This window comes from Hypomesus transpacificus, chromosome 20 (assembly GCF_021917145.1).
Source record: "Hypomesus transpacificus isolate Combined female chromosome 20, fHypTra1, whole genome shotgun sequence".
Classification (NCBI taxonomy): Eukaryota; Metazoa; Chordata; class Actinopteri; order Osmeriformes; family Osmeridae; genus Hypomesus; species Hypomesus transpacificus.
In genome coordinates, this window is record NC_061079.1 from 4,373,161 (window position 1) to 4,396,061 (window position 22,901).

A 22,901-nucleotide genomic window follows, 5' to 3' on the forward strand; every position below is an offset into this window, starting at 1 on the left:
CGGTACTATCTCTCTCCCTACCCCTCTGTCTCTCTCCCTCCCCCCCCCCCCCCCTCTCTCTTTCTCAAATGAACCTAAACCATAGCTTCATACAGACGCATGCACCCAATCAATAAGACCTAGCATACACGTGCACAGTAGGCGGTATACGCAGAAGAAGTTAAGAGACCAGAAGTTTTGTGGATTTGGACATGGGTCTGTTCCTCCATCCCTACAGTCTGCTGGCTGTTCTGTTCCTCAGCCCAGCAGGTAAGTTCTGGCGACACAGAACCTCTGAAGCAGGCTGGCGAGGGATCAGATGTTTCTTTAAATAGACGTTACTTCATGTTCCTTCAAAGTCTTTTTTTTCTTCTCCACTTCTCTGTTTCTCATTCTATTTAGTGGGGGAAAAAAGTATTTCTGTGTCTTTAGTCATCTTCCTAAGAAAGACTTAATGGCTACTCAATGCATGAACACAGCACTGTTCTATGTTTTTATGTAGAATCTGATGGAACGACCTCTAATGGCACATGAGCAATGAATGTCTGCTTGGTTGTACAGGCTACAGTAGGTTTGAACTCCATGACCAAGAGAAGCCAGTCAAATGCAGGGCAAGGGTCTAATGATGTTCAACAGCTTCTCAGAACGACGGCAACTTCTGGCCGTACAGAAAGATCATTCTAAAAGCTCAACTGTTACAGCCTCAGCCCAGAGTGGCATGAATCAGACCGACCTTACAGACATCCTGAAGGGTGGGTCCACGACAGCCGCTGTGTCTGGGACCTATTCTGGTGAGTGTCTCTGTTAAGAAGTATATGTCCGGGTTGGAATACTCCCACTCCTTGTTGTTGTTAACACAGATTATTTCCGTTTCCATTCCTTTGTATCAAAGAAGGAATTCAATACAATGGGATTACCAAAGGTTAACAAGTGAATGCAATGGTCTGTCCAGGAAAATGGCATTCACATGCTTACATGTAAAGATAGTATTTGTTTCAACCCACAGTGGCTTCAACAACACCGTCACCAGACAATGCTACTACTCTGGGTCAGGTTATAAGCACAACAACAGCCTCTCAAAGGACCGGTCTGACACCATCTCAAACCTCCACCTTCTCTGTGTTTGGTAGATGTGGTCTTTGGGATCTTTATTTGCATTTTTGGGGGAGATTGGGACAAATGATTGCCCAACCCTCTAAGGAATGGGGCCAAAGATTTTGGGCACGCTCATCCGTTCACAGTTGTATTCCTTTCCTCCAGGGACCGGTCAAATCACAGAAACCTCCAGAGTGGCAGCTTTTCATTACTCATCAACCTCGCTAGGTAATGGAACTGGCTTTCCTTTCTTTTCTTCGTGTCTATGCTTATCTGGTAAACCTCACAATCAAGCACACCTTCACAGCAAATCATTGTACAGAGTTTTGAGGTCATAATTAACAATATATCAGAAATCCTTCAAACCGCAATATAGGCCTTCCGCGTAATAACAGATGTTGTATAAACCTGACAGGAAGCACCAGCAGTGTAAGTTCCAAATTGCAGGCAACAACATCTCAGACACCTACACCCTCGCCAGAGGCAAAGAAACCAGCCACCACCTCCCACACCACAGCCCCAGCGCAAGGTAAAAACCTGCCCCTCGTCCCTGCGCGCGTTTTACCAGCTAACACGTTACGTCTGACCCGTTTTTCGACCACTCCTCCGTCCATTTGGCTCCAACGCCGTCCTCTCGAGGGATAAATCCTCATTTTCGCGTCGAGGGCTTTCGCTGACTGCTTTGGGGGACTGTTTGGGTGACTGTTGGCTTCTCCGGTCTCAGGATCGCCAGCTGCACCAGCAGAGTGCTGCCCACCCACTGTCACCTCCTCTGATGGAGCTCCACACACCCAGGCGGATGTCCAGCCCACACAGCCCCACAACGACAGCCTCACCATCACCATGGTGGCCTTCGGTACGACCAGGATGTGGATGAGAGTTACTATTAGCGATGATGATAGCTGCTGCACTGTCCTATGTACTATCGAAGTACTATGTACATACTGTATAGTGTGCACTATAGAATTTGCTACACAGCACTTTACACGATTTTGGTTCACCATGACTTAAATAGTTAGCTACTGTCATGGAGATGTCGTTGTTGCACTGGGGTATTCTTTTGGTGGTCACCGTGCCTGGTAGCTGAGATGTGGCTACATTGCAAAGTAGCAAGTAAACACAGATCGTTCCTTGAACCTGACAAACCAAAATATCATTCGACCTATGCACTGATGCTTGATCTTCTGCGGCACTTTTTCTATACACTGTCGGTGTGTAGCTTTGGTGGAAAGTGTCGGCTAGTGATGACGGTGAGCATGTTAAAGATGGTGATGGAAGCGGTGAAGATAGCGATGAGGGAGATGAGCGTGTTAGGGAGGATTACAACCATGTCTGAAGTGGAGAGGAGGAAGATGAAGTGAAAGGGAGTCAGGTGGCTGAACGGTTAGGGTAATCAGAAGGTCGTTGGATCGATTCCCCGCCGTGCCAACAAAATGACGTTGTGTCCTTGGGCAAGGCACTTTACCCTACTTGCCTCGGGGGGAATGTCCCTGTATTTACTGTAAGTCGCTCTGGATAAGAGCGTCTGCTAAAATGACTCAAATGTAATCGTAAGATAGGGATCATGAGCATGCTAGCGATGAGGATGATGGTTGTGGTGGAGGTGGTGAGGAGGGTGATGATAATGATCGTGTTGATAACCTCTCACTGGCCTGTCCTTTCCCCCCCATAGGCATGATGATCTTCATCCTGATACTAATTGTAATCACGGTGATTTTAGTTACGGCCGTCAACCTCAAAGGACGATGCAGCACCCCCAAGGATGATGGTAAATAGTTGTTTCTTGAAAGGAAAAACTAATATTTACACTTCCCATGTTCTATGTCTTGGTGAGAATTGTGTGCTGTTAAATGTATATATTTTTTATATCAAATGATAAAGAAGTACTAGTTAACTGGTATGCTATTAGACATCCGGCAACTTGTTGATTTTATCATGCGTTTAAATCAATAGTCCAAAAAAGCATGTTGTAAAATGTTAGGTTTCTCTCTATGCAGAACTAACAACAAACAAGCTATTTGACAGGTAAAAAGAACAGTGATTCCATGGAGTCTGAAACGTAAGCATTCTCTACTTGCAGAGTTTGGAAATATGTGAACGTTTACCCCCTGTGCACAGTATGTCTGTAATACGTATATTTTATTAAAGCAACACCACAACCAATGGAGATAAAGACAGCATCACTTTAGTCTCTATAAAGACGATCAACACTGACACAGGTACGGTTGTTTTGAAACACAGAGAATTATGAGTGACTTGTGAATATCATTCATTCGGCTTATCTTCTTTGCTATGGTGAGCAGTCCGAAGACATGGCAAGGACAAGTTAACAATTGCGTCGCTGTCTCTCCCTTTAATCCCAAACTCAGACTCCCATCGGTTCTCTTCAGTTCCTAGTACAACGTTGGATGTTGAGAATCTGACACTGAGGCAGGACCTACTGAACACCAAGGTGGGCAGAGAGTATTGCTGTGCAACGTTCCCCGAATAGCAACCATTGTTGTAAAAGGATACACCATATTTGTTTGGTTGTCTCTTCGGAATAAGGTCTAATAATGGATGTTATTTTTCATTGCAGCTGGTGTGAGGAGAAAGAATATCATTGCGCCATTTACTTGCCATTCCAGGACTGAAATGTGAAAACACAATGTGGACATCAAGTTTATGGTCCTCTTAAGCATTGCTTGGTTATTAGCCTGTTCATGGTCACATGATTGTTTTTCTCTATTTCAAACAAAAAATGTAATTGCTATTTGTTGTAATAAATATGTCAGGTTTTCCTTTATGTGGTGACAAATACTGATGTTCAGCCTACATTGTGTTTACTCCATTAATCCCAGATGTTGTATGCACGGGCCTGACTGACAGGGCCCCCAAAAAACGTATATATATATATATATATATATATATATATATTAAAATTATCCAGTTTGATACATTCATTTAGATTGAATTATGACTGTTAAATGACATACAGACTTCATTATTCCCATTATAAAGGGCACTTAATTTGAGAAGCTTGCACACACAAAAACACACACAACAAAAAAAATCAATTGGATCTAATGTTTGTAATCAAGTGGTGGTGATACATAACTGTAGGTAATTTGGATAAATGTTCTGTGGTGTTGATGTCATTTAAGAAGACAGAAGTCATAAAAAGGATGAGGGCCCAGGTTTGGGGCCAGCAGATTTGACTGACAGGGACAGGGAGGCTTTTGAGAGGGCACTGGCCAGCAGAGATGATGATGATGATGATGTACACATGCAGACTTGCATGTACAAATCACCAGCAGTAAATATTGTGCTAGTACTTGTATTGAACTACAAAAAGCAAGACAGCCTTTAATTAGAGTTATGTAAAGCTTTTGATGGGACAGTTAGGTCCCAGAGGGGGCCCAATTGGATTTTTTTTGTCATGGGGCCCAAAATTCCTGGCAGCGCCCCTGGTTGTATGACTGTTTTGGTTTATGGATATAATGGACTGCATTAATTGCCAGTGGCATATTGGATCCGTCAATTCAGATATGTTTCCGCTTCCTGTTAGCCAATGGAGGTTAATACGAGCCTGATAAATGTCGGCGTTAGCTCGCTTAATGTCTCCGTAACGTTATCAAATTTTCGATAGTTATCGAATTTCAATCCCCGTCATTGGTTCGATTAAATATTGACCATAACAACAGCCGCACTGACATCTGTTTTTGTGCTTCGATTCAAAGGTTACAGCCAAGCGTCATCGCTATGATATCTGACACTGCGAAGAGTCGTAACCGAACGCTGCTGCTGGCTAACCAAAACTAACTAGCCGTTTAGCTAGTAGCTTCGTCGGCTAGCTAAGCTAGCTGTTTGCAAACACATTGAGCTAGTTACGCTTAGAGGCCACCGTCGGGTTGAGAACAGGCAGATGTGACCGATCTGTGCGGTCACAGCCAGCAATTCTTGGTTTCTTTAGCCCTCCTCCATTCTGGGGCTAGGGCAATCATCAAGCTTTCTGGCTAAGAGGTTAGCAAGGTAGCTAACGACCTCCTTCTAGCTAGCCGATTGCGCTTATCAACAGCTGGCTACATAACGAGTTAAGATGGATAAAGAGGAATCGCAGCGGTTGATAGAGAAAGCAAAGCTTTGCTTGCGATCTGGACGGAGAGAAAAGGCACTTCAGCTCCTGTATGAAGCCCAAAAGATATACCCCAGTACTCGGGCAAGAGGTAATTGTGCCATAAATGGCCGTCTCTTTAACTAGCATTGCTTGCCAGCTTGGATGTTTAAATAGAAAGTGCAACGTCTGTAGCTTATGAAATGTGAATTACATAATGCATGCTCGTTGCAACGACTGTCTTGAAATGCATACTCCAGAATTCAATTTTAATTAGCGACATGACCTGCAGTCACTGTTGATATTCAGTTGTTGTTGTTTTTTATACATAGTAGTACATGTTATAGTTGGCGTTGCCAAGTGTCCGTGCAAATGTCAAGCCTTGGCTTAGCCCTACGAATGCCGTTAGGGATATTCTAGAGTATTTTCATACGTTGAAAGAGAAAATTGTACCGATCCTACGCACTACTCCCCCTTTTCTAGTACTTATCGATGCGATAGTGAGGAACGGGAGCTCCGCCGCCCCAGAGAGTAACAACGTCCCCCCGCCCAGGGGATGGAGGAACGAGGATTTGGGAGAGGGGAGAGGAGGGGAGGAAGGCAGCGCCGGATCCAGTGAGGACAAGAAGAGCTACACAGAGGAACAGCGGCAGGGGGTTTTCAGGTAAGAACAGCAATGAAATGGATAGCCCGCATGACCCCTTATACCACCGCTACCATCATTGGTAGATTTTTTTTCTAACGCCATGGTTATTTGTAGCATGATGAATTATATTATTTATTATCTAGTGGGTGTTCATCTGATAGTTAAGATGATGCTTGGTGAGACAGGCGGGGGGTGAATGGGGGGGCTCTTGAAAGCCTGACATCGCCAGACCAACTCACAAAAACGTATTAGTCCGGAACCTCTCAGTTCATTTTACATTTGCAAAGGGCCTTATCAACGGGCGCAAACACTATTCAGGCTGGGGTGGAAATCAGTATGAATTGGAGGGTGGCCAAACATGAGCTGGCAGATTCCCAGGCTCATTTCCCGCACCCTCTGAATATGACATAGCACCTTCAGTAAGGTCCGACTATAAATGCAGGCACGGTCCGCACACACTACCGAAATCAGTCCTAAACTAGCCTGCTAGCAATCGTTTATTTATTCCCCTAGGATAAAGAAATGCAGGGACTTCTATGAGATCCTCGGCGCTTCGAAGGATGCCAGTGACGAGGACCTGAAAAAGGCCTACAGGAAGCTGGCCCTGAAGTTCCACCCAGACAAGAACTGCGCCCCGGGGGCCACGGACGCATTCAAAGGTAAAGGGGGAGTGGCCTCGACGCAGCCGCCCGACACTGCCGTCCTCTGCCAGCCTGCCCCTCTTCTGACTCCAACCCCCTTCCTCCCTCCTTCCTCTCCCTCTTTGGCGAGACTCTCCCACCCTCATTCTGTTAATGCATCTCTCCCTCTCTCTCTCCTCTCTCTCTCTCCCTCCCCCCTCTGTCTCTCTCCCCTCTCTCTCCCCCCCTTTTCTCTCTCTCTCTCTCTCTCTCTCTCTCTCTCTCTCTCTCTCTCTCTCTCTCTCTCTCTCCTCTCTCCCTCCACCCCCTCTCTCTCTCTCCCCTCTCTCTCTCTCCCTCTCTCCCCCCCCCCCTCTCTCTCTCTCCCCTCTCTCTCTCTCCCCTCTCCCCCCCCCCCCCTTCTCTCTCTCCCTCTTTCTCTCTCTGTGTGCGCGCTCTCGGCAGCGATAGGCAACGCGTACGCCGTGCTGAGCAACCCCGAGAAGCGTCTCCAGTACGACCAGTACGGGGAGCAGGCTCCCTCGGACGGCCCCCCGGGGGCCCACGCCCGCCACGCCCCCCACCGCTCCTTCAACAGGGACTTTGAGGCCGACATCTCCCCTGAGGAGCTCTTCAACATCTTCTTCGGCGGGAGGTTCCCCACAGGTGCGTGCGCGTGTGGAGTCAGGTGGCTGAGCGGGTAGAGCATCGGGCTAGTCATCTGAAGGTGGCCAGTTCGATTCCCGGTCCCGGTGCACTTGACGTTGGTACTTCACCCTACTTGCCTCGTGGGAGAATGTCCCTGTATTTTCTGAAAGTCGCTCTGGATAAGAGCGTCTGCTAAATGACTAAATGTGAGTGTGTGTGTGAACGGACAATGGAGGACCATCATCGAGGAGTTTCGTAAGAAAGGGGGTCTGGGTGTGCGTCATGTTGTGCGTGTCGTTTTGTTTAAATTACATTAGATTTAGTCATTTAGCAGACGCTCTTATCCAGAGCGACTTACAGTAAGTACAGGGACATTCCCCCCGAGGCAAGTAGGGTGAAGTGCCTTGCCCAAGGACACAACGTCATTTGGCACGGCCGAGAATCGATTTAGCAACCTTCAGATTACTAGCCCGGTTCCCTAACCGCTCAGCCCTCTGACTCCCATTATTAATCCAGAGAGTTGGGTGTAAAGAGAGAGCGATTGGCCGGTCTAAACCGCCTGGCCGAGTGTCTCATCATGGGGTCATGTGTTCTCCTAGGCAACATCCACGTGTACACCAACCAAGGGGCCACCTACTCCAACTTCTACCAGCCTCGACGCAGGCGCCCCTACGAGAGACGCGAGGAGGAGGTGGAGGAGAACCGCAGTCAGGTCAGGGCTCGGAGCCAAGTCGACCTGAAATTCACCCGATAAAAGCCTTTGTCAAAGAATACTATTATTTCCTCCTGAGCGAGGACAGCGTCTTAAACCCACCCCAAAAATGTGTAGGGACATTTCTTACTGTTAGTCCGTCTGAAAATGTAATGAATTGCGACGGTGTCCTTTTTGAGGCATGCGGAGGTCGAGTTTGCGCTCCACTTGGGGGAGGCGCTCGACTCGACGTTTTTTGCTCGACGTTACTGTTGAGGGGTGTCGCTGACCGGCGTGGCCCCACGACGTCTTTGTCCTTCTAGAACACCTTCACGGCCCTGCTGCAGCTGCTTCCTGTGCTGGTGCTCATCCTCATCTCTGTGTTCACGCAGCTGATGGCCACTAACCCCCCCTACAGCCTCTTCTACAAACCGTGAGTCCCCCCCATCACCAACAGCCTCCCCCCGTCCCGATCTTCCCACCGCCATAACCCAAACCAGCCACGTCGCAGTCCGAATCCCTCAACCCTCACTGCGGTTGTCTTGTCTGTCTGTCCACCCCCCCCGCCTCCCCCCCCAGGGCCATGGGACTGGTGGTCTCCCGGGAGACGCAGAACATGGGCGTGCCTTACTACGTGGATAAGGCCTTCCAGAAGGAGTACCGCGGGGACGCTCTGGACGAGCTGGAGAAGAGCATCGAGAGCGACTACATCGAGCACCTGCAGAACACCTGCTGGAAGGAGAAGCAGCAGAGTAAGGCCCCTCCCCCCCTCCCTCCCTCCTCTGAGAGCAGGCTCAAGTGGTGGGGACGGACGGAAGGAAGGGTTCGGTCTCGTTTTTCAGTCCCGCGTCGAAGTTAGCGCCGCTGTCGACCTCGGTAGCAAAGGCACGGCGTGCCGCAGGTCAATAGCAGCCTTATTGAAAACAGACAAACAAAATAATAGACGGATTATTCCGTTCTTGGCCTGTTCAGCAGGAGGCCTGCCTTCACTGTGAGTCTCAGAGTAGGGATGAACCTCTTCTAAAGCTCGTTTACAAAGGCTTTTGTCATTGGTGCAGACGGGAAATTACAGTACATTATCAAAATGACTAGGTTTTTACTTGGGAGAAATGTTGTCAGTAGTTGAGAATATATATATATATATTTTTTTATAATCATTTTACTCAAACACGTACTTAAAACCAAAAGAAAATGATAATTTTGCAGTGGTCTCACGCCAAACCCCTTCTCTGCCCGTCTCCTCAGAGTCCGACTTGGCCAACCTGGGCCAGCTGTACCGGGACGACCGGTTGAAGCAGAAGGCCGAGTCCATGAAGCTGGACCACTGCGACAAGCTGTATCGCTTTGTCGGCCGGCAGAGGGGAGAATGAGGACTTCTGGAGGACGAGCAGAGAGCTGTATCTTCCACTAAAGTATTGTTTATTTATTTTTTATTTATGAAACCGGGGCACTTTTCTTTCTTTTTTTTTCTCCTCCAAGAAATGTCTCTCCTCAAGCAGCGCAATGGTGTCGGACAACGCCCTTTGAAGTGGGGAGGAGGGGAAAGGGGAAGGGGAAAGAAGAAAACAGTGCTTTCTCTCCTCTTGGAAGGATGAATATGCATGTAAGCTGCCAACCGTGGCCCTATGTAGATAACAAGAGCAGGCCCTGCCTGGCCGTGGCCCTGTCGTGTTCATGCACAGAAGCCACCATGTTACTTCCTTACATTAAGGAATTAAAGGCTTGTGACTGAGGTTTGAGACGGCTTGTTTCATGCTCAATCTTTGTGTTGCTTATGTTTGTATGATTTTTTTTTTTTGTGCGCGTGTGTCAGTTACTAAGATTGTCATTCATTTATTTTGTCTGTCGGCAGCACTGTATCGGAGTGTTCTTCAATAGTTCTTTGGGGTGCGTATGGCTTCAGCGTTTGTATTGATTTTCTGGTTCATGAAAGAAGGTTCTAGTGTAAAACTGCAGTAAGCTCCAAGCTTAACCAGTGTTCCAGAGGGATGAAAGCTGCTGTAATGTGAAAAGGTGAGATCGTAAATGTTTTAAAAGTAATATATAAGTCGACAAATGTGTAGATTTCCTTCCGTCTAGCGAAACAAAAAGCAAAGAGCTCTAGGTCTTTTATAATCCACTAGATCCACTTTCTATAAACGACGGATCTCTTTTGTGTGGTACTGGAGATTACCTGTCGGTCTGTTTTGGCTGTGCACTACCAAGACTAGCCAAAAGGTGATGGTACTGTTGTCCATCCCATTGTCCATTTGGTCAGACTGATTGGAAATACTGTAATGTTGTTTTATATGAAAGCCCACACACAAACACACTTGCTGCATGCAGCCCTACGAGAAGCTTGAGCCATGCCCAGCATCTCACCCTCTCCATATCTCCCCGTGGCACAAGAACAGTTCACATGAAATACTAGGGCTGGGCGATTTCAAAACAAAATGGATGTCTCGATATTGTCCGAAACTTTACGATATTCGATACGTATCTCAATATGTTTTTATTTAAATAATAATAAAAATATGATTTTCTTTTGCCTTCATTAGAAAAAAAACATTTAGATAGAACATAACATGGTACTTGTAACTTGACAAAATGGACCTCACATGGAACAATTCATGCAGAGCTCCTTATGTGACAGGACAAAGAGAGAGTGTCTGCGAGTGCAATTTTCAGTTTGTTTACATGCTCTTTGTGAGCATGTGCACAAACGGTGTCTGTGTGTGTGTGTGTGTCTGTGTGTGTGTGTGTGTGTGTGAGAACACAGGGGAGCCAGACGGTGATCCTAAAACACAAGCAACACAAGGACCTTTAAAAAAAAAAAAAATCGATATTCACAATATTTTCAAATTGTACATCGTCCTGAAAATGATTGCGATATTATCGCTAATATTCGATATATCGCCCAGCCCTAAGAAATACACACACCAACAACGCTGGTACTTGATGAACCCAGAGCGCTAGGCTACTCCCATGATCGACTGTTACTAGTAGCATTCTCATGTAGGTTTTGCTTCCCCCTCCAATTAGTTTGCGCTGTAGTTTGCATCTTCTCACACTTTATATTGTTGACGTCCGGCCATGAAGACAACTCGTGTAGCAGGTCGCTCGCCCAGTCACCAATCACCTGTACTGTGGCTGTCTGCTATTGGTCGAGAAGACTTGGTCAGTGAGGGTTCGAAGTATTGTAACTGATTGTCACTACTTGACTGAGATGTGGTGTTCAGTTGATTTGTGCACAGCAAAGGTTTGCTGGTGGTTTTAATAATAAAAAATTCAAATAAGAAGTTCCGACACTTGTGGTGTTTTGATTGGGAAACCTTTCATGTGTTCCAGTTAGTATATCCAGAGTTTGGAACCTGGTTCTCTCTGTCGGGGGGGGGGGGGGGGGGGGGGGCATTCCGAACGTAGTTAGAACCAAGCATTCTTAGTCAGCGATGTTTATTGTTTTCCCAAACATTCACGACTGCCTCGACGAAGGCGTACGTACACAACGGGACATGCCCGTACAATACTAGACAGGAGTACGTTCAAAACACATCACATCACACGTTCACAATGGAAGGTTACGCCATTCGTCGTGTCGACCCGACACTGTGTAGTCCAGATAGCCCGCCCTGCACCCAGACTGCCTCATCAGCTGGCCCGGATGAAACAAAATGACCTTTTCTTAATACGTTAAACATGTACCGATCTGCATTACCGACATGACAAGACTGGCAGTCGATGCGCAGGTAAGGACGTCGTCCCCTTTTCCCATCAAGGAGGAGGGTAGACGAGAAGTGCATTCGTTCCTATAAAAAAATAGGTCCTTCCTTTGCTCAGAACACAACAGGCGCTCAAGTGCTTTTCTGGGGGGGGGGGGGGGGGGGGGGGGATTACTGTCTAATTTCACCTACATGACATGAGTGGATAGCATTGCACTTTGGAGCTGAGAGGGGCCCACGTTGTGAAGCAGATGGGAGGAGGAAGAGGGGTTTACCCGGGCAGGGGTGTCCTCCGTGTCGGATCAAGCGGGCCTGACCGGAGGGTATCAATCAGACGTCCCGTCCAGCTCCCAGACATCCAGGCTTCCTCAGGGTCACTTCTTCATCTTCAGGTCGGCCTCTATGGCACAGCGGCGCCCTCTAGTGCCCCCGTCCTGGTACAGCGGGGCAAGACATTTTAAAAAGCTGTCAGTTGAAGATTATGGATTTTGTGATAATGAATTGGAAAAGTCAGGAGTATTAAATGCTATCTACATCCAAATAATGGCTTGTCCATGAATTTTGAATTCGTCATCTTAGATTATACCTAGACTGGTTGACAGCATCCTGTATAAGGATTAAGATGGATATTTCCACAGGTACTAAGTTAATTATGCACGTAATTCAAATGCACAATTTATTCCAGAATACTGTTGACATCAAATAAATATGTTGGTATATCCATGTTTATTTTTGCGGTGGACAGGGGGGGGGGGGGGGGGGGGGGGGGGGGGGAAGCTGAAAATGCAACAACCGTTACTGACCTATTTTTTTTTTTTTTTACTAGCGGTATTCTGTACACCTGTACCACACTGCCCAGTTATGTTAAGAATGCTGTCTCGCTAGTTTTGAAAGAAAAAAAAACTTCTATAATATTCAAATAAATCAGTTTGAGGGAGGGAGAGATGAGAGATAGCAAAAACAGAAAAGAAAAAACAAATATTTTAGCAGATTCTGGGCTGCAGCTGTTGTCAAGGTGCTTACAAAGACAGAGAGAATTTGTGGGTGGGGTATTTTCCCCTAAATATTCCTCTATGGGGTAGTGTTTATGCTCTAAATGACACTTGGAGAACACCCAATCGTGTTAACCATGCTAGCTTGCTAGGATTTAAAACCCCAAATAAAGCTTCGACAATATAAACAGTGACATCCAGAATGGGGACGAAAAAACACGACCATTTCGTTTGTGGTGAACATTATTTGGCCACAACTGTGTGTGCGTGTGTGTGTGTGGAGAAGGAGGGGGGGGGAGAGAGAGATATGAACTGGAAAAAAACGGGCAAAAAAGAAATGAAGAAAACAGTTTGAGCGGGTCATCGGCTGCGGCTCTTGTCAGAGTACTTACAAAGAGAGAGAGAAGGAAGGCAGGAGAAGCCATGGGGACACAGTCCTGCGAGAGGACAGAAGATCCAGTCAGAGAGAGAGAGAGCGCAAGGGAAGAAGAGGGGCAGAGTGACTGACACACACAAGACACTGTAACAGCGGTAGCGCACACACACACACACACAGTGGCACAAGGACCATGTCACGATGAGGCACAGCACCATTCTGTGCCACACCTGGACAGTGAGGACGCAAGCCTGGCTCTTTCCCTCGTCTTCTTTCCTGTCGGACGGACGAGCGATAATGGCTGACCTGTCAAACTATCGGGAAAAAGGACCACAAGCGTCCTGTATGAGGATGAAGACGGACGTTTCCAGTGCTGAGTGTGATGAGTCCCTACAGGCGAGGATTACAAAGCACCAGAGTCGGGGTCGACTTTGTTTCGAATTTGTGGAACTCATTCGAAATCGGTTTCCGCTTGTGGAACGAGGCCGAAAGGAGCCGCGCTAAAAATCTGGGTGCATTTTTCGAGGTGTTCTTTGTCAGAAGCACTTTAGAACCATGGAATGTGTTGTGGATGAACGACAGCAATATGAGAAACATTTTCTCTGAATCAATAAAGTGCAATGAGAATGTGAATTTGTGAATCTCAGGAATATCCTTCAAGGCCCTGATGACATATTCTGTATGTCTGTGATTTTAATGAGAACACAATTCAGCTAAAAGAAAACCTTTCATTTGTACGATTTAGCAAGGCACAAACGACCTTGCTACATTCCGTTTCCCTGTCAATAAAATTCTGCAACTTGTTTTCGATTCCATTCCAGTCACATTCAGTGAGTTTAACGTCGGAACTCCAACGTCTGACCCCCCCCAACTCTGACGCTAGCACACGCACAAACAGCCAACAATAACAGACCGAAACACACACAGAGGCAAACACAACGGGGTCGCAAACGCGAAAGCCGTAAAAAAAACGACAGAGAGACAGTATGAAGATAGAAAGATGGAAGGGGAGGGATGGAATGGACCGGAATGTGACGTGAGAGAGTGGACTCGCGTGGTCATGATTCGGTTGTTTTCGGGCCACAGTTGTACCCTGGGTCCCCACGTGAGTCGCGTGTGGCAGCAGATGTGTTTATGCGTCAGTGGTGAGGAATGAGGAACAAACATCAAAAGGCGGCGGAAGGATTGGATGACGGCCGCTCATGAGGAAAACTGTCGTTTATCACACCGAAAGCACACTCGCACGACACCGGGTACAGCAGTCACTAGGCCTGGTCATATGCATTTCTTTCACAACGTTGGAATTGTGTTCTGGATGTTGTTCTTTGCCAAGCCCGCCCCGCCATCTTTAAAACCCAGTGACTCAAACACTATTTCAAAGGGTCGTTTTGGATGGTTTTGTCCCCCTAACCTATCCTCCTGCTTCTTAAAGCATCCGATTCTTCTCTCCATATTTCCTCCCATACTAGACTCACCTAAACCTGGGGGGGTCAGATGGCTGACCGCTCAGGGAATAAGGCTATTATTTCAAAGGTTGCCGGGTTCGATTCCCGGCCCTGCAAATGACATTGTGTCCTTGGGCGAGACACTTCACCCTACCTGCCTCGGGGAGAATGTTGTCCCTGTACTTAGTGTAAGTCGCTCTGGATAAGAGTGTCCGCTAAATGACTAAATATAAACCTCAGTCCTCAACCCTTTCCCCCTCCCCCACCCAAGAATAACTTCTTTCCAACCCTGCCCGGCCCCTTTCAGCCGCCCCCCCCCCCCCCCCCCCCCCACCACCCACACTTGCCCCAGTTTCCTCTGCGACCCCCTCCATCGCTACCCTCCCCACCCACCCCTCTCCTACCATCGCCCCCCTACCTTGTCGGAGGGGTCGTGCTTGCGGGCGCCCTCCCGCCCGCGCAGGCTCTTGGCGCTGATGCCCGACTCGGAGGTCTGCATGATGAGCTGCGTGGCGAGGAACTGCTGGATCTGCTCCAGGACGTCGCGCTGCATCTCCAGCGCCATGTGGAACACGTCGTGGTCAGAGCTGTTGTACATGACGGCGTTCTGGAACATCAGCATGATGTCGCGCTGGAACTCGGCCGTGGTGCGGATCAGGCCCGTCTCGATGCTCTTCTTGATGGTGGACAGGTCCATGGGCCTGGTGGGGGGGGGGGGGGGCGGCCCCGGGGGAGAAGGGGAACGAGAGGAGAGGGGGGGGGGGAGAAGAGGAGGAGAGGAGGGGGGGGAGGATGGAGGGATGCGTAGAGGGTGTGAGTTCTCTCCTGGGAGCTTTCCCCGTGTCTTCCTCGAGGGTTTAGGCTGGTTTAGGTGCAGTTCTGTGAAGCTTGTAAAAAAAAAAAAAGGGGCCGTACCATTCGATTTAGAGGACAGGGGGTGGACGTCTTGAAGTAGATAAACAAACGAGGGAATGGTTAGCGGCAAGGCCAGTGAGGCAAGCCGTGAAGGACTACTGGCCCGAAGCCCGAAACGGAGTGTAGCACAGGCCCCACGAGGTGTTCTGAAGTGACTTTGAGAGGAGAACGACCAGCCCAGACTATCCCCAGTTCTTACCTGTGTACTATACTGTGGTACCCTGGAGCAATGTCATCGGTCACGGGCTGTAGGAACACATTGGCGTACCTGTTGCACAGCAACCAAACACACACACACACGTCACTTTTTATTTGGGGGCAGGAGAAGGGGGGGGGGGCATATCCTAGCGTGCGCCTGGCTAGCAGCGAATGCTCGCGCCGTTTGTCGCGTATCTGGGCGGGGGTTCGGACCTGTGATTGGCCGCGGCGCGCCACACCAACATGATGGCCTTCTTCCAGATCTTCTGAGCCTGGATGGCCTCCTGGTCTTCACTGCTCATGGAGCTGGGAGGGAGGGAGGGAGGGAGGGGGGGAGGGAGGAGGGAAGGAGGGAGGGACATAAAGGGAGGGAGACAACACAAAAGGGAGGGGAGGTTAAACCCTTCTCGTGCAAACGGCACACACCACACTACACCGACGCCGCCCGGCGCGCCCGTGGCTCACTCACAACTGGGACGAGGCGGGGCTGCTGGGGACGGAGTCGGCCGTGGCGTGCAGCCGCAGGGAGGACGAGGCCGTGTGGAGGCTGGAGCCGTCCTCGCTCTCGCTGGCCCGCTCCAGCTCGCCCTCGGCCTCCGACAGGTAGCCCTCCTCCTCCTCCTCCTCCTCCTCCTCTTCCTCCGGCCCTTCTCCGTCCCCGTCCTCCTCGCCGCCCCTGCCGCCGCCGGCCCCCGGCGCCTCTTTGGCGTCGGAGGCCACGCTGCCGTCCTCGCCGTCGCTAGGGCCCTCGTCCTCCTTTGCCTCCTGGAGGGGGGGGGGGGGAGGAGGGGGAAGAGAGATGGGGAAGAGTGGGGAGACAGAGGGAGAGAGAGAGAGACAGAGAGCGATGGGGGGAGTGGGTGAGAGGGAGAAAGAAAGTGAGAGGGATGGAGGGCAGGGGAAAAAAGAGGGGGGGGGGGGGGGGAGTGGGAGAAAACGAGAGAGATGGGGGGAGGGAGTGGGTGAGAGAGAGAGAGAAGGAACGAGAGAGGGGGGGTAGGAGAGAGAGGAGAGAGAGAAAGAGAGAGGGAGAAAAGTGAGTGGAATAGATCTCAACCTTCCAGAGAAACTAAGGTGAGACGGCATGACGAGCTACTTCATCATCATCATCATCCTGTTGTATCTGACCTTGCAGTGCAGGGCGGTCACGGGGGCGCCTTCAGAGAGCAGCCCTGGAAAAGAGAAGCCGATGAGAGAACCGGCCACGTGACGCGTCCACACGAAACCGCCGTCCACACGCGTCCACAATTACCTCCGCGGGTCGCGTCCGCTCCCCGCCGCGTCCACGCCTCGCGCTCACCCTTCCTGGCGCCGCGGGAGGAGGCGGCCGAGCCCCCCTCCCCCCCGCCGCCCCCCGAGGCCCTGGCCCGCAGGAAGGCCCCGGCCTGGCCGGGCTCCGTCGCCCCCGAGGAGCCGCACGAGGAGGAGGAGCAGGAGGAGGAGGAAGAGGAGGGGGCCCCCACGCCCAGGGAGTACGCCGAGGGGCACCGGTCGGAGCCGCCGCCCCCCCTCGGGTCCCCCCCCGCCTCCCTCTGCCCTTCCGGGCCGGCGTGCAGGGAGGCTGGGTGGAGGGCGGGGAGCTGGGAGGCTCCGAGGGGGGCGGAGGGGCCTGCCTCGGGGGTCCGGAAGGGGGCTTCCCAGGGGCCGGCGAGAGCGTGGCTGCTCTCCTCACACAGGGACAAGGCAGCCTCGACGGCGGCGGCGTCCAGGGCCTCGGAGTTCTCGTCTCCCTGGAGGAAGGGGAAAGTCGGGGTCACCGGAACCTTCCGTTGCCTTGGGGACCCTTCCGTTACCTTACGTAACCCTATGCTGCAACCGGATTTCAGCGTTCCCCTCGACGTTTCCTCGCATAACACTTGACTGTACTTTACAAAGATACTTTTGATGACGACGACTCGCTAGATTAAATCCCAATCCTCGCTATCTCAATCGGGGTGGGAGCAAGTCACGATGAAGTCTTAAACGGGTCTCCACCCTGAAATCCCCATTAGCATCAACTTACTACTCAATGGTATCGACACATGACCTCAGAGCACCACAGGAATTTCACCTAACCCGCCCACCCTCCGTACACCTCTCAAACCACCTCTCAGAGCTCTTAACCGGAGCGTCGCTGAGGAAAGATCGCTTTTCCACCCCAGACAGGAGGTACCTTGTCCTCGATGATGGCGATGATGTCACCCACGGTCTCCAGGTCCAGCTCGTCGCCCATGTACGACACCGTCACCAGGTCTTCCTCCCCCAGTTCCGGCACCTTCTCCCCACCGGGGCCCGTCTGGCACCCCGCCGGCACGGCCGACGCCATCTCCTCCCCCCCTGCCCACACACAGAGAGAGAAGGGCTTCCGGGTCAATCCGACTGCCTGACTTCCAGACCAGCCATGGTGAGATGAGATGGGATGGTTTTACCTCAGACAGTGCAACAACGCAACTGACATCCGGCGAGGGGGGGGGGGGGGGGGGGACACATTCAATGTTCACCCCAGCCTGAATGGGTGAATACGCTTGCTGCAGTATTAGCAACCACTAATGGCCACAGCCAAACGATTGAATCCATGAAATACAACAGTTGAGTTCCACTCTCTGACTGGAAAAACACTTTTGAATCCGTGGGTGCCGAATTGAACGTTTGCGAAATCATTTGCTCAAATCTATCCAGCTGTCCATTTCAAAATGTGCATGGTGATAGCCCCTGTTCACACCTGGCATTCACTTGCATCTTGGGTGGTCCAATCACCAGTGGACAGCTCGGAGAACAGGTGTGAATGCACCCAGGACGTATTGAGATGCCACCTAGTACCCCGTCTGAGTTGTTCTGACGTATTTTTCTGCTTCCGTTCGTTTCCGGAAGACCGGGCACAGAAGCACACTTTTCCGCCTCCTACTGGGTCAAAACAGCGACACGTTTTGCTCTCCGCAAACCGAAACGTTCGGGAGAGAAAAATCCCCGGCGAGGCACGCAGAGACGCCTTCTAAACGCCAGACGCCCTCTGCCGTACGGCTGCCCGCTCGCGACCAAATCGCCCGAGACGCCTGCTCAGACCAGGTGAGAACAGGGTTTAGGATACCCCCTCCTTCAAAACAAGATGGAGGCTCCCTTCCAAAAACGGAAAAAAAAAAACACTTCCCTGAGGGACAGAGAGGGAAAGGATGGAGGGAGTGGGGGGGTGGAGCAGGTGAGCACAGAGAGACAAGCGGAAGAGACCTGTGTGCAGCGAGGCAGGGCAGTCCAGAGCAGGGGCTGTGCTCGTGAGCTGGACGCCGGCGGAAGATTCCGGGCTGGACAAGGAGCCCAGAGAGGAGAACTGGGCGGGACCGGCCTCCAGCAGGCGAGACAGTGTAGGGGCACCTGGCGCACACACACACACACACATAGAGCATAGACAGCATCCACAAAGGGCAGGGGAAGCATTATGTTTGCCCCGGGGGGCAAACACACACACACGAATACACTGATATTACTCCACGGTTGTAATGTGGGGCTGTTTTGGTGGAGGTGGGAATCATCGAATCCTGTTTCTCCCCGGACCCTCAGACATGCGTTCATTTGGAACTTGATGACGATATGCTGACAAGGAGGAGGGGGGGGGAGGGGGGGAATTCCTTCCTCCTCTGTGGACGTTATTGTCCCAATGGAATGTCTTTGCCTTTTATCACACACCACCTCGACATCTCAACAGGAATCTTTTCAAACAAACCTCCGGTCGGGGGCGAGCAAAGCCAATTTGCCCCAGCTTTAGAGTCCCTTCCAGAACAGACATAACGCCTATAAGCACGCAAGCACAAAAAGCCGCGGTTTTCACAACAGTATCGTGAGGCTTAGCTAGACGCTAGAACATTCCACATATAGCCTTGCAACTCTCGCTTATGTAACTAGTATTAGGCAAGAGTATGCCCTGTGAGCAAGCTGGGTGTGTGCACGAGTTTGGGTGTGTGTGGTTTTTTTTTTTTGGGGGGGGGGGGGGGGGGGGGGGGGGTAGTGTGCTTGTGGATTTACCTGTTGCTTGGGAGCCAGGTATGTTGGGCGCAGTCAGCTGTAAGTCGTGTGCTGCAGTCAAAGCCAGGTCGCCATCGCCAATCTGGAAGACAGTGAACACAGAGGTACGTTCAAGACCCCTCTTCCTCAGCACTGCCCGCATTTGCACCAGGCTTCTGCCATGGATGTGCTGTTATTTTTTTAAATCAGATTTACCAGTCTCGGACTGGTGGGCAAAAGACTGCCTTTCTTCAGCAGCTCAGAGAGCAGGGGGGAGGGGGGGGGTGTCGCCTTCTGGACGAGGAGCTTCTTCTGCAGGGAGTCTTCCAGGACCGCCCCCAGGCCCCCGTCTCCGGCCCCAGGGACCGAGGTCTCAGTCAGGGGCATGAACACTGCTGCTCCGGGGGCCTGGAGGGTCAAAGGGAAAAGCCCTGTCCTTACACCTGCACCGTGTGAGCTCCAGTCAGGTCTCCTTGGAGCCCCTAGCCCTGCCCCTAGCCCTGCCCCCTAGCCCTGCCCCTAGCCCCTTCCCCCTAGCCCTGCCCCTAGCCCCTTCCCCCTAGCCCTGCCCCTAGCCCTTCCCCCCTGACAGGGACTCACAGGGACAGAAGAGCCGGGATCCTCGGCCACGTTCGGCAGCGCGTCGCCGTGGGAGAACTCGAGGCCCGGCGAACCACACCCCAGGGGGGATCGCACAGTCACACTTGGCACTCGTTTAGGGGTGTTCTTCACCGCCTGTCTGGCTGGAAGGGGGTCAGGGGTTGGGGCGGCAGGGGTAAGACTGCTCTTAGTTCAGTCGTCACACACACACAGCACACGAGAAAGGCCAGTTCCCGAAAAGAGGAGCGAAGCACAATTTGCGCAGCTGTTTGTGTCCGACGTCGACGTGCGTCATATGTTTACTAGAATTCCGTTGTTCTTTGTTATTACTATTTTCGGGGGTTGTGAGGATGATTTTCGATTAGTTTTTTCGTCGTTATGTGTTTTGTGTGGACCCAAGGAAGAGTAGCTGACGCGTTTCTGGATCCACTAATGAGGATCTTAATCAAATCAAATCCAACACCACGCGGTGAGCGGCAACTGATTTGGACGATGCCTGGTCGGCGCGTTTGTCACAAGCGCGTGACTACAACGAGCGCTTCTCGGAAACCGGCGTCCGTCGAACGAGTCGAGCGTACCCTGATAGGCTGCGTCTGTCGCCCTCCTCTTCTCCTCGGCTGTTTCCTCGTCCTCCTTCTTCTTCCTGATAAGACACAAAGGTCACACGTGGGTCACATTTTCTCTGGAGCAACCGCCGGCGAGGAATTCCCCGGGTGTCCTACCGACAAAGAGCGTCATCCAATATGAACGTTCGAGCCTACAAACGGATTCCTTGGGTGCTAAAAACAGGCGTGTGAAACGTGCCTACTGCCGGAATAACGCCGTTATTAAACAGATGTTTGTCTTACTGTAGAATGTCGCTCCATAGCTCCTCGAGTTGGGTGTCCAGGTGGCCTGATTTGATCAGCTCAGCTTCTCTCTTCAGCTTCCTGTGAACGGCGCAGATCGCAAAAAAACCTGCTTCGTCAAGTGGCCTACAGCTCCTGAACCGCCTTCGTCCACAGAATTCACGGTTATTTCACTGCGGACGAGAGACGTGCTCTCTCTACCTCCGACGGGCGGCCGCGGGCGTACCTGTGTTTCTCCTGAGTGTCCTTGATCAGCCTCTTGAGCTCGTCGATCCGCTCCGTCGTGAGCCTGCGCACGATCACGTCCTCGACCGTCTCGACCACCTCCCCTTTCTCCCCCCGCTTCCGTCTGCGGGGAACAAACACCGCGCCACAGATATCATAGGCTATCCACCGATACCCACAGACGTGATCACGTTCTATTTCCACGTCTCGGTCATTTTGCATCGTAACACTAGGGTCTTATCTGGTGACCAAGGGGAATGGTAGCCCATTACACAGCACTGAAACATCCCAAAGATGATTGATGTCAAGTTTCTTTATTTACTTTGGTGCCTCGGTGGTCTCCAGAAGTCCAGAGTACTGAGATGCACAGTGCTGAGAGAAAAAAGAGAGAAGAGGAGGGTCAAAGATACTGTACTCTGAGGTACCATCTGCTTGCTTTCGTTTGGAAACGTCCGGCCGTCCTACCTTTTGTGAAAACCAGTCGGGGGGTCGTCCAGGCTCTGCAAAGGGTTTGATGGCTCGACTGACTGACACCCTAAAAAGATTCAATTACAACGAAGGTGCAATAATGATCTATTTTTAGTCAATTTTTCCTTCTTTTTTTTTAATCCTGCGGCCAAACATTTATGTTGTCTAAAAAAAGTGTTATGTAATAGGATATGGTCAGTGATACGATTACAGTACCAGTTCTGGTCTCCACTCTTCATGACAGAAGTGGCCAAGCACAGCTTTTCCCTTACTGACCATGGTTCGGTAGGCCCCATAGAGAGCAACTTGTGTTCTGCAGATTGAGTTATAGGGGGATGAGGAAAATGGGGTAAATCAATATCCATACATAGCTCAGTATTGTTCAGAATCTCTTGGTTCAAATCTCATATGTCAAACTTGATGTTTTCTTCTCATCTTGGTCAACCAAAGCCGTCATCTTGTCCTGATCATAAAAACCTATGAACCCCAACCTAATGTGCGAGGGAGGGTCATGCTTGCAAATGTCACTTGCTATCATGCGAACATATTGTGCAAGAGGAGTAAAACATTTTTAGAATAGAAAATATCATTTAGTAAAATTAAAATAAAAAGCCATAATGTTTGCAAGCCGTCTTATATTTAGAACGGCTGTGCAGCTGTGCATGTTTTGCGTATTAGTCAGATTTAGCTAGCTAGCTAGCTGTAATCGAGCTAACGTACCTTAACATACAGTAGCAGGAGGTGGCTACTAGCTCAGCCATTCATGCATGTTGTGCTATATATGGTTAGTATTTACAAATGGCATTTACTTCATGTGAAAATTGTCATAGCATGCAACTTGTTCTCTGGCTCATAACAACCCAAACTGTCATGTGTAGGTCTGCTATGTATAAATACTGTTATAACTCGTTATTTACTCACTTCCAACCCCGCTCGCCATCTTCTTGTCACTCCTCCCCTGTACCCTCCCAAGTTGAATTTCTCCCTGCCGGGTTAACCAATAAAACGTTCATTCGATGATTGTTAATTATACTTTTTAGTTTAGTGTAAAATTGTAAATAGCAAGTATTTAATTCACAACAGACATCTATAATGTACTTACTGTTTATGATGTATTTTTCCTTTTTGCGTTTTTTGTAAAATATTGGTCATTTTAATCCAATGGTCGTTTCACCGGGGGATTAGCTCAAATGGTAGAGCGCTCGCTTAGCATGCGAGAGGTAGCGGGATCGATGCCCGCATCCTCCAAACGTTTTGTCTTTGTGAGAAACTGTCGATCATGTAGAACTATCATCCCGGGAAAACTGAATATTTTAAGAGCTCGTTTTGTATATGTTCTGGCAGACGCGTACTCGATTTGAGAATTGGTCTGGCGATGTCAAGTTACCG

At 50.2% G+C, this 22,901-nt stretch overlaps 3 protein-coding genes and 1 non-coding gene across 9 annotated transcripts; 3 read left to right on the forward strand and 1 right to left on the reverse strand.

Moving 5' to 3' along the window:
• The first annotated feature begins 53 nt into the window (after nucleotides 1–53).
• On the forward strand, nucleotides 54–3,901 carry ecscr (endothelial cell surface expressed chemotaxis and apoptosis regulator). 4 transcript variants are annotated; one of them, XM_047043229.1, is made up of 11 exons: nucleotides 55–249; nucleotides 541–770; nucleotides 986–1,105; nucleotides 1,240–1,302; nucleotides 1,490–1,603; nucleotides 1,799–1,930; nucleotides 2,747–2,842; nucleotides 3,072–3,099; nucleotides 3,223–3,293; nucleotides 3,444–3,526; nucleotides 3,653–3,901. In XM_047043229.1, the coding sequence occupies exons 2-11, from the start codon at nucleotides 584–586 to the stop codon at nucleotides 3,659–3,661; spliced, it is 903 nt and encodes a 300-aa protein (XP_046899185.1). In that variant the 5' UTR covers nucleotides 55–249; nucleotides 541–583; the 3' UTR covers nucleotides 3,662–3,901. The 4 variants fall into 4 exon arrangements, with proteins under 4 accessions (XP_046899187.1, XP_046899185.1, XP_046899184.1 ...); XM_047043228.1 differs by lacking the exon at nucleotides 3,072–3,099 and adding an exon at nucleotides 3,100–3,133 and having other exon boundaries at nucleotides 56–249; XM_047043230.1 differs by lacking the exon at nucleotides 3,072–3,099 and adding an exon at nucleotides 3,100–3,133 and having other exon boundaries at nucleotides 56–249; nucleotides 681–770; nucleotides 3,653–3,900.
• A 689-nt stretch (nucleotides 3,902–4,590) lies between these two features.
• On the forward strand, nucleotides 4,591–11,047 carry dnajc18 (DnaJ (Hsp40) homolog, subfamily C, member 18). Its single transcript, XM_047043224.1, has 8 exons — nucleotides 4,591–5,279; nucleotides 5,651–5,831; nucleotides 6,327–6,472; nucleotides 6,899–7,099; nucleotides 7,681–7,793; nucleotides 8,096–8,205; nucleotides 8,352–8,524; nucleotides 9,018–11,047. The coding sequence occupies exons 1-8, from the start codon at nucleotides 5,153–5,155 to the stop codon at nucleotides 9,140–9,142; spliced, it is 1,176 nt and encodes a 391-aa protein (XP_046899180.1). The 5' UTR covers nucleotides 4,591–5,152; the 3' UTR covers nucleotides 9,143–11,047.
• Nucleotides 11,048–11,187: 140 nt separating this feature from the next.
• On the reverse strand, nucleotides 11,188–22,697 carry brd8a (bromodomain containing 8a). 3 transcript variants are annotated; one of them, XM_047043205.1, is made up of 20 exons: nucleotides 22,615–22,697; nucleotides 22,434–22,497; nucleotides 21,729–21,825; nucleotides 21,510–21,579; nucleotides 21,367–21,416; nucleotides 21,046–21,168; nucleotides 20,820–20,900; nucleotides 20,550–20,614; nucleotides 19,972–20,114; nucleotides 19,588–19,779; nucleotides 19,393–19,474; nucleotides 18,601–18,744; nucleotides 17,549–17,712; nucleotides 16,649–17,126; nucleotides 16,525–16,568; nucleotides 15,866–16,161; nucleotides 15,610–15,702; nucleotides 15,398–15,466; nucleotides 14,702–14,984; nucleotides 11,188–11,904 (listed from the first exon to the last, which is right to left on the reverse strand). In XM_047043205.1, the coding sequence occupies exons 2-20, from the start codon at nucleotides 22,450–22,452 to the stop codon at nucleotides 11,845–11,847; spliced, it is 2,553 nt and encodes an 850-aa protein (XP_046899161.1). In that variant the 5' UTR covers nucleotides 22,453–22,497; nucleotides 22,615–22,697; the 3' UTR covers nucleotides 11,188–11,844. The 3 variants fall into 3 exon arrangements, with proteins under 3 accessions (XP_046899161.1, XP_046899162.1, XP_046899163.1); XM_047043206.1 differs by lacking the exon at nucleotides 18,601–18,744; XM_047043207.1 differs by lacking the exons at nucleotides 21,367–21,416; nucleotides 21,510–21,579; nucleotides 21,729–21,825; nucleotides 22,434–22,497; nucleotides 22,615–22,697 and having other exon boundaries at nucleotides 19,972–20,110; nucleotides 21,046–21,137.
• Nucleotides 22,688–22,760, forward strand: trnaa-agc. Its single transcript has one exon. It is a non-coding gene; the product is annotated as a tRNA-Ala (tRNA).
• Nucleotides 22,761–22,901: the final 141 nt, after the last annotated feature.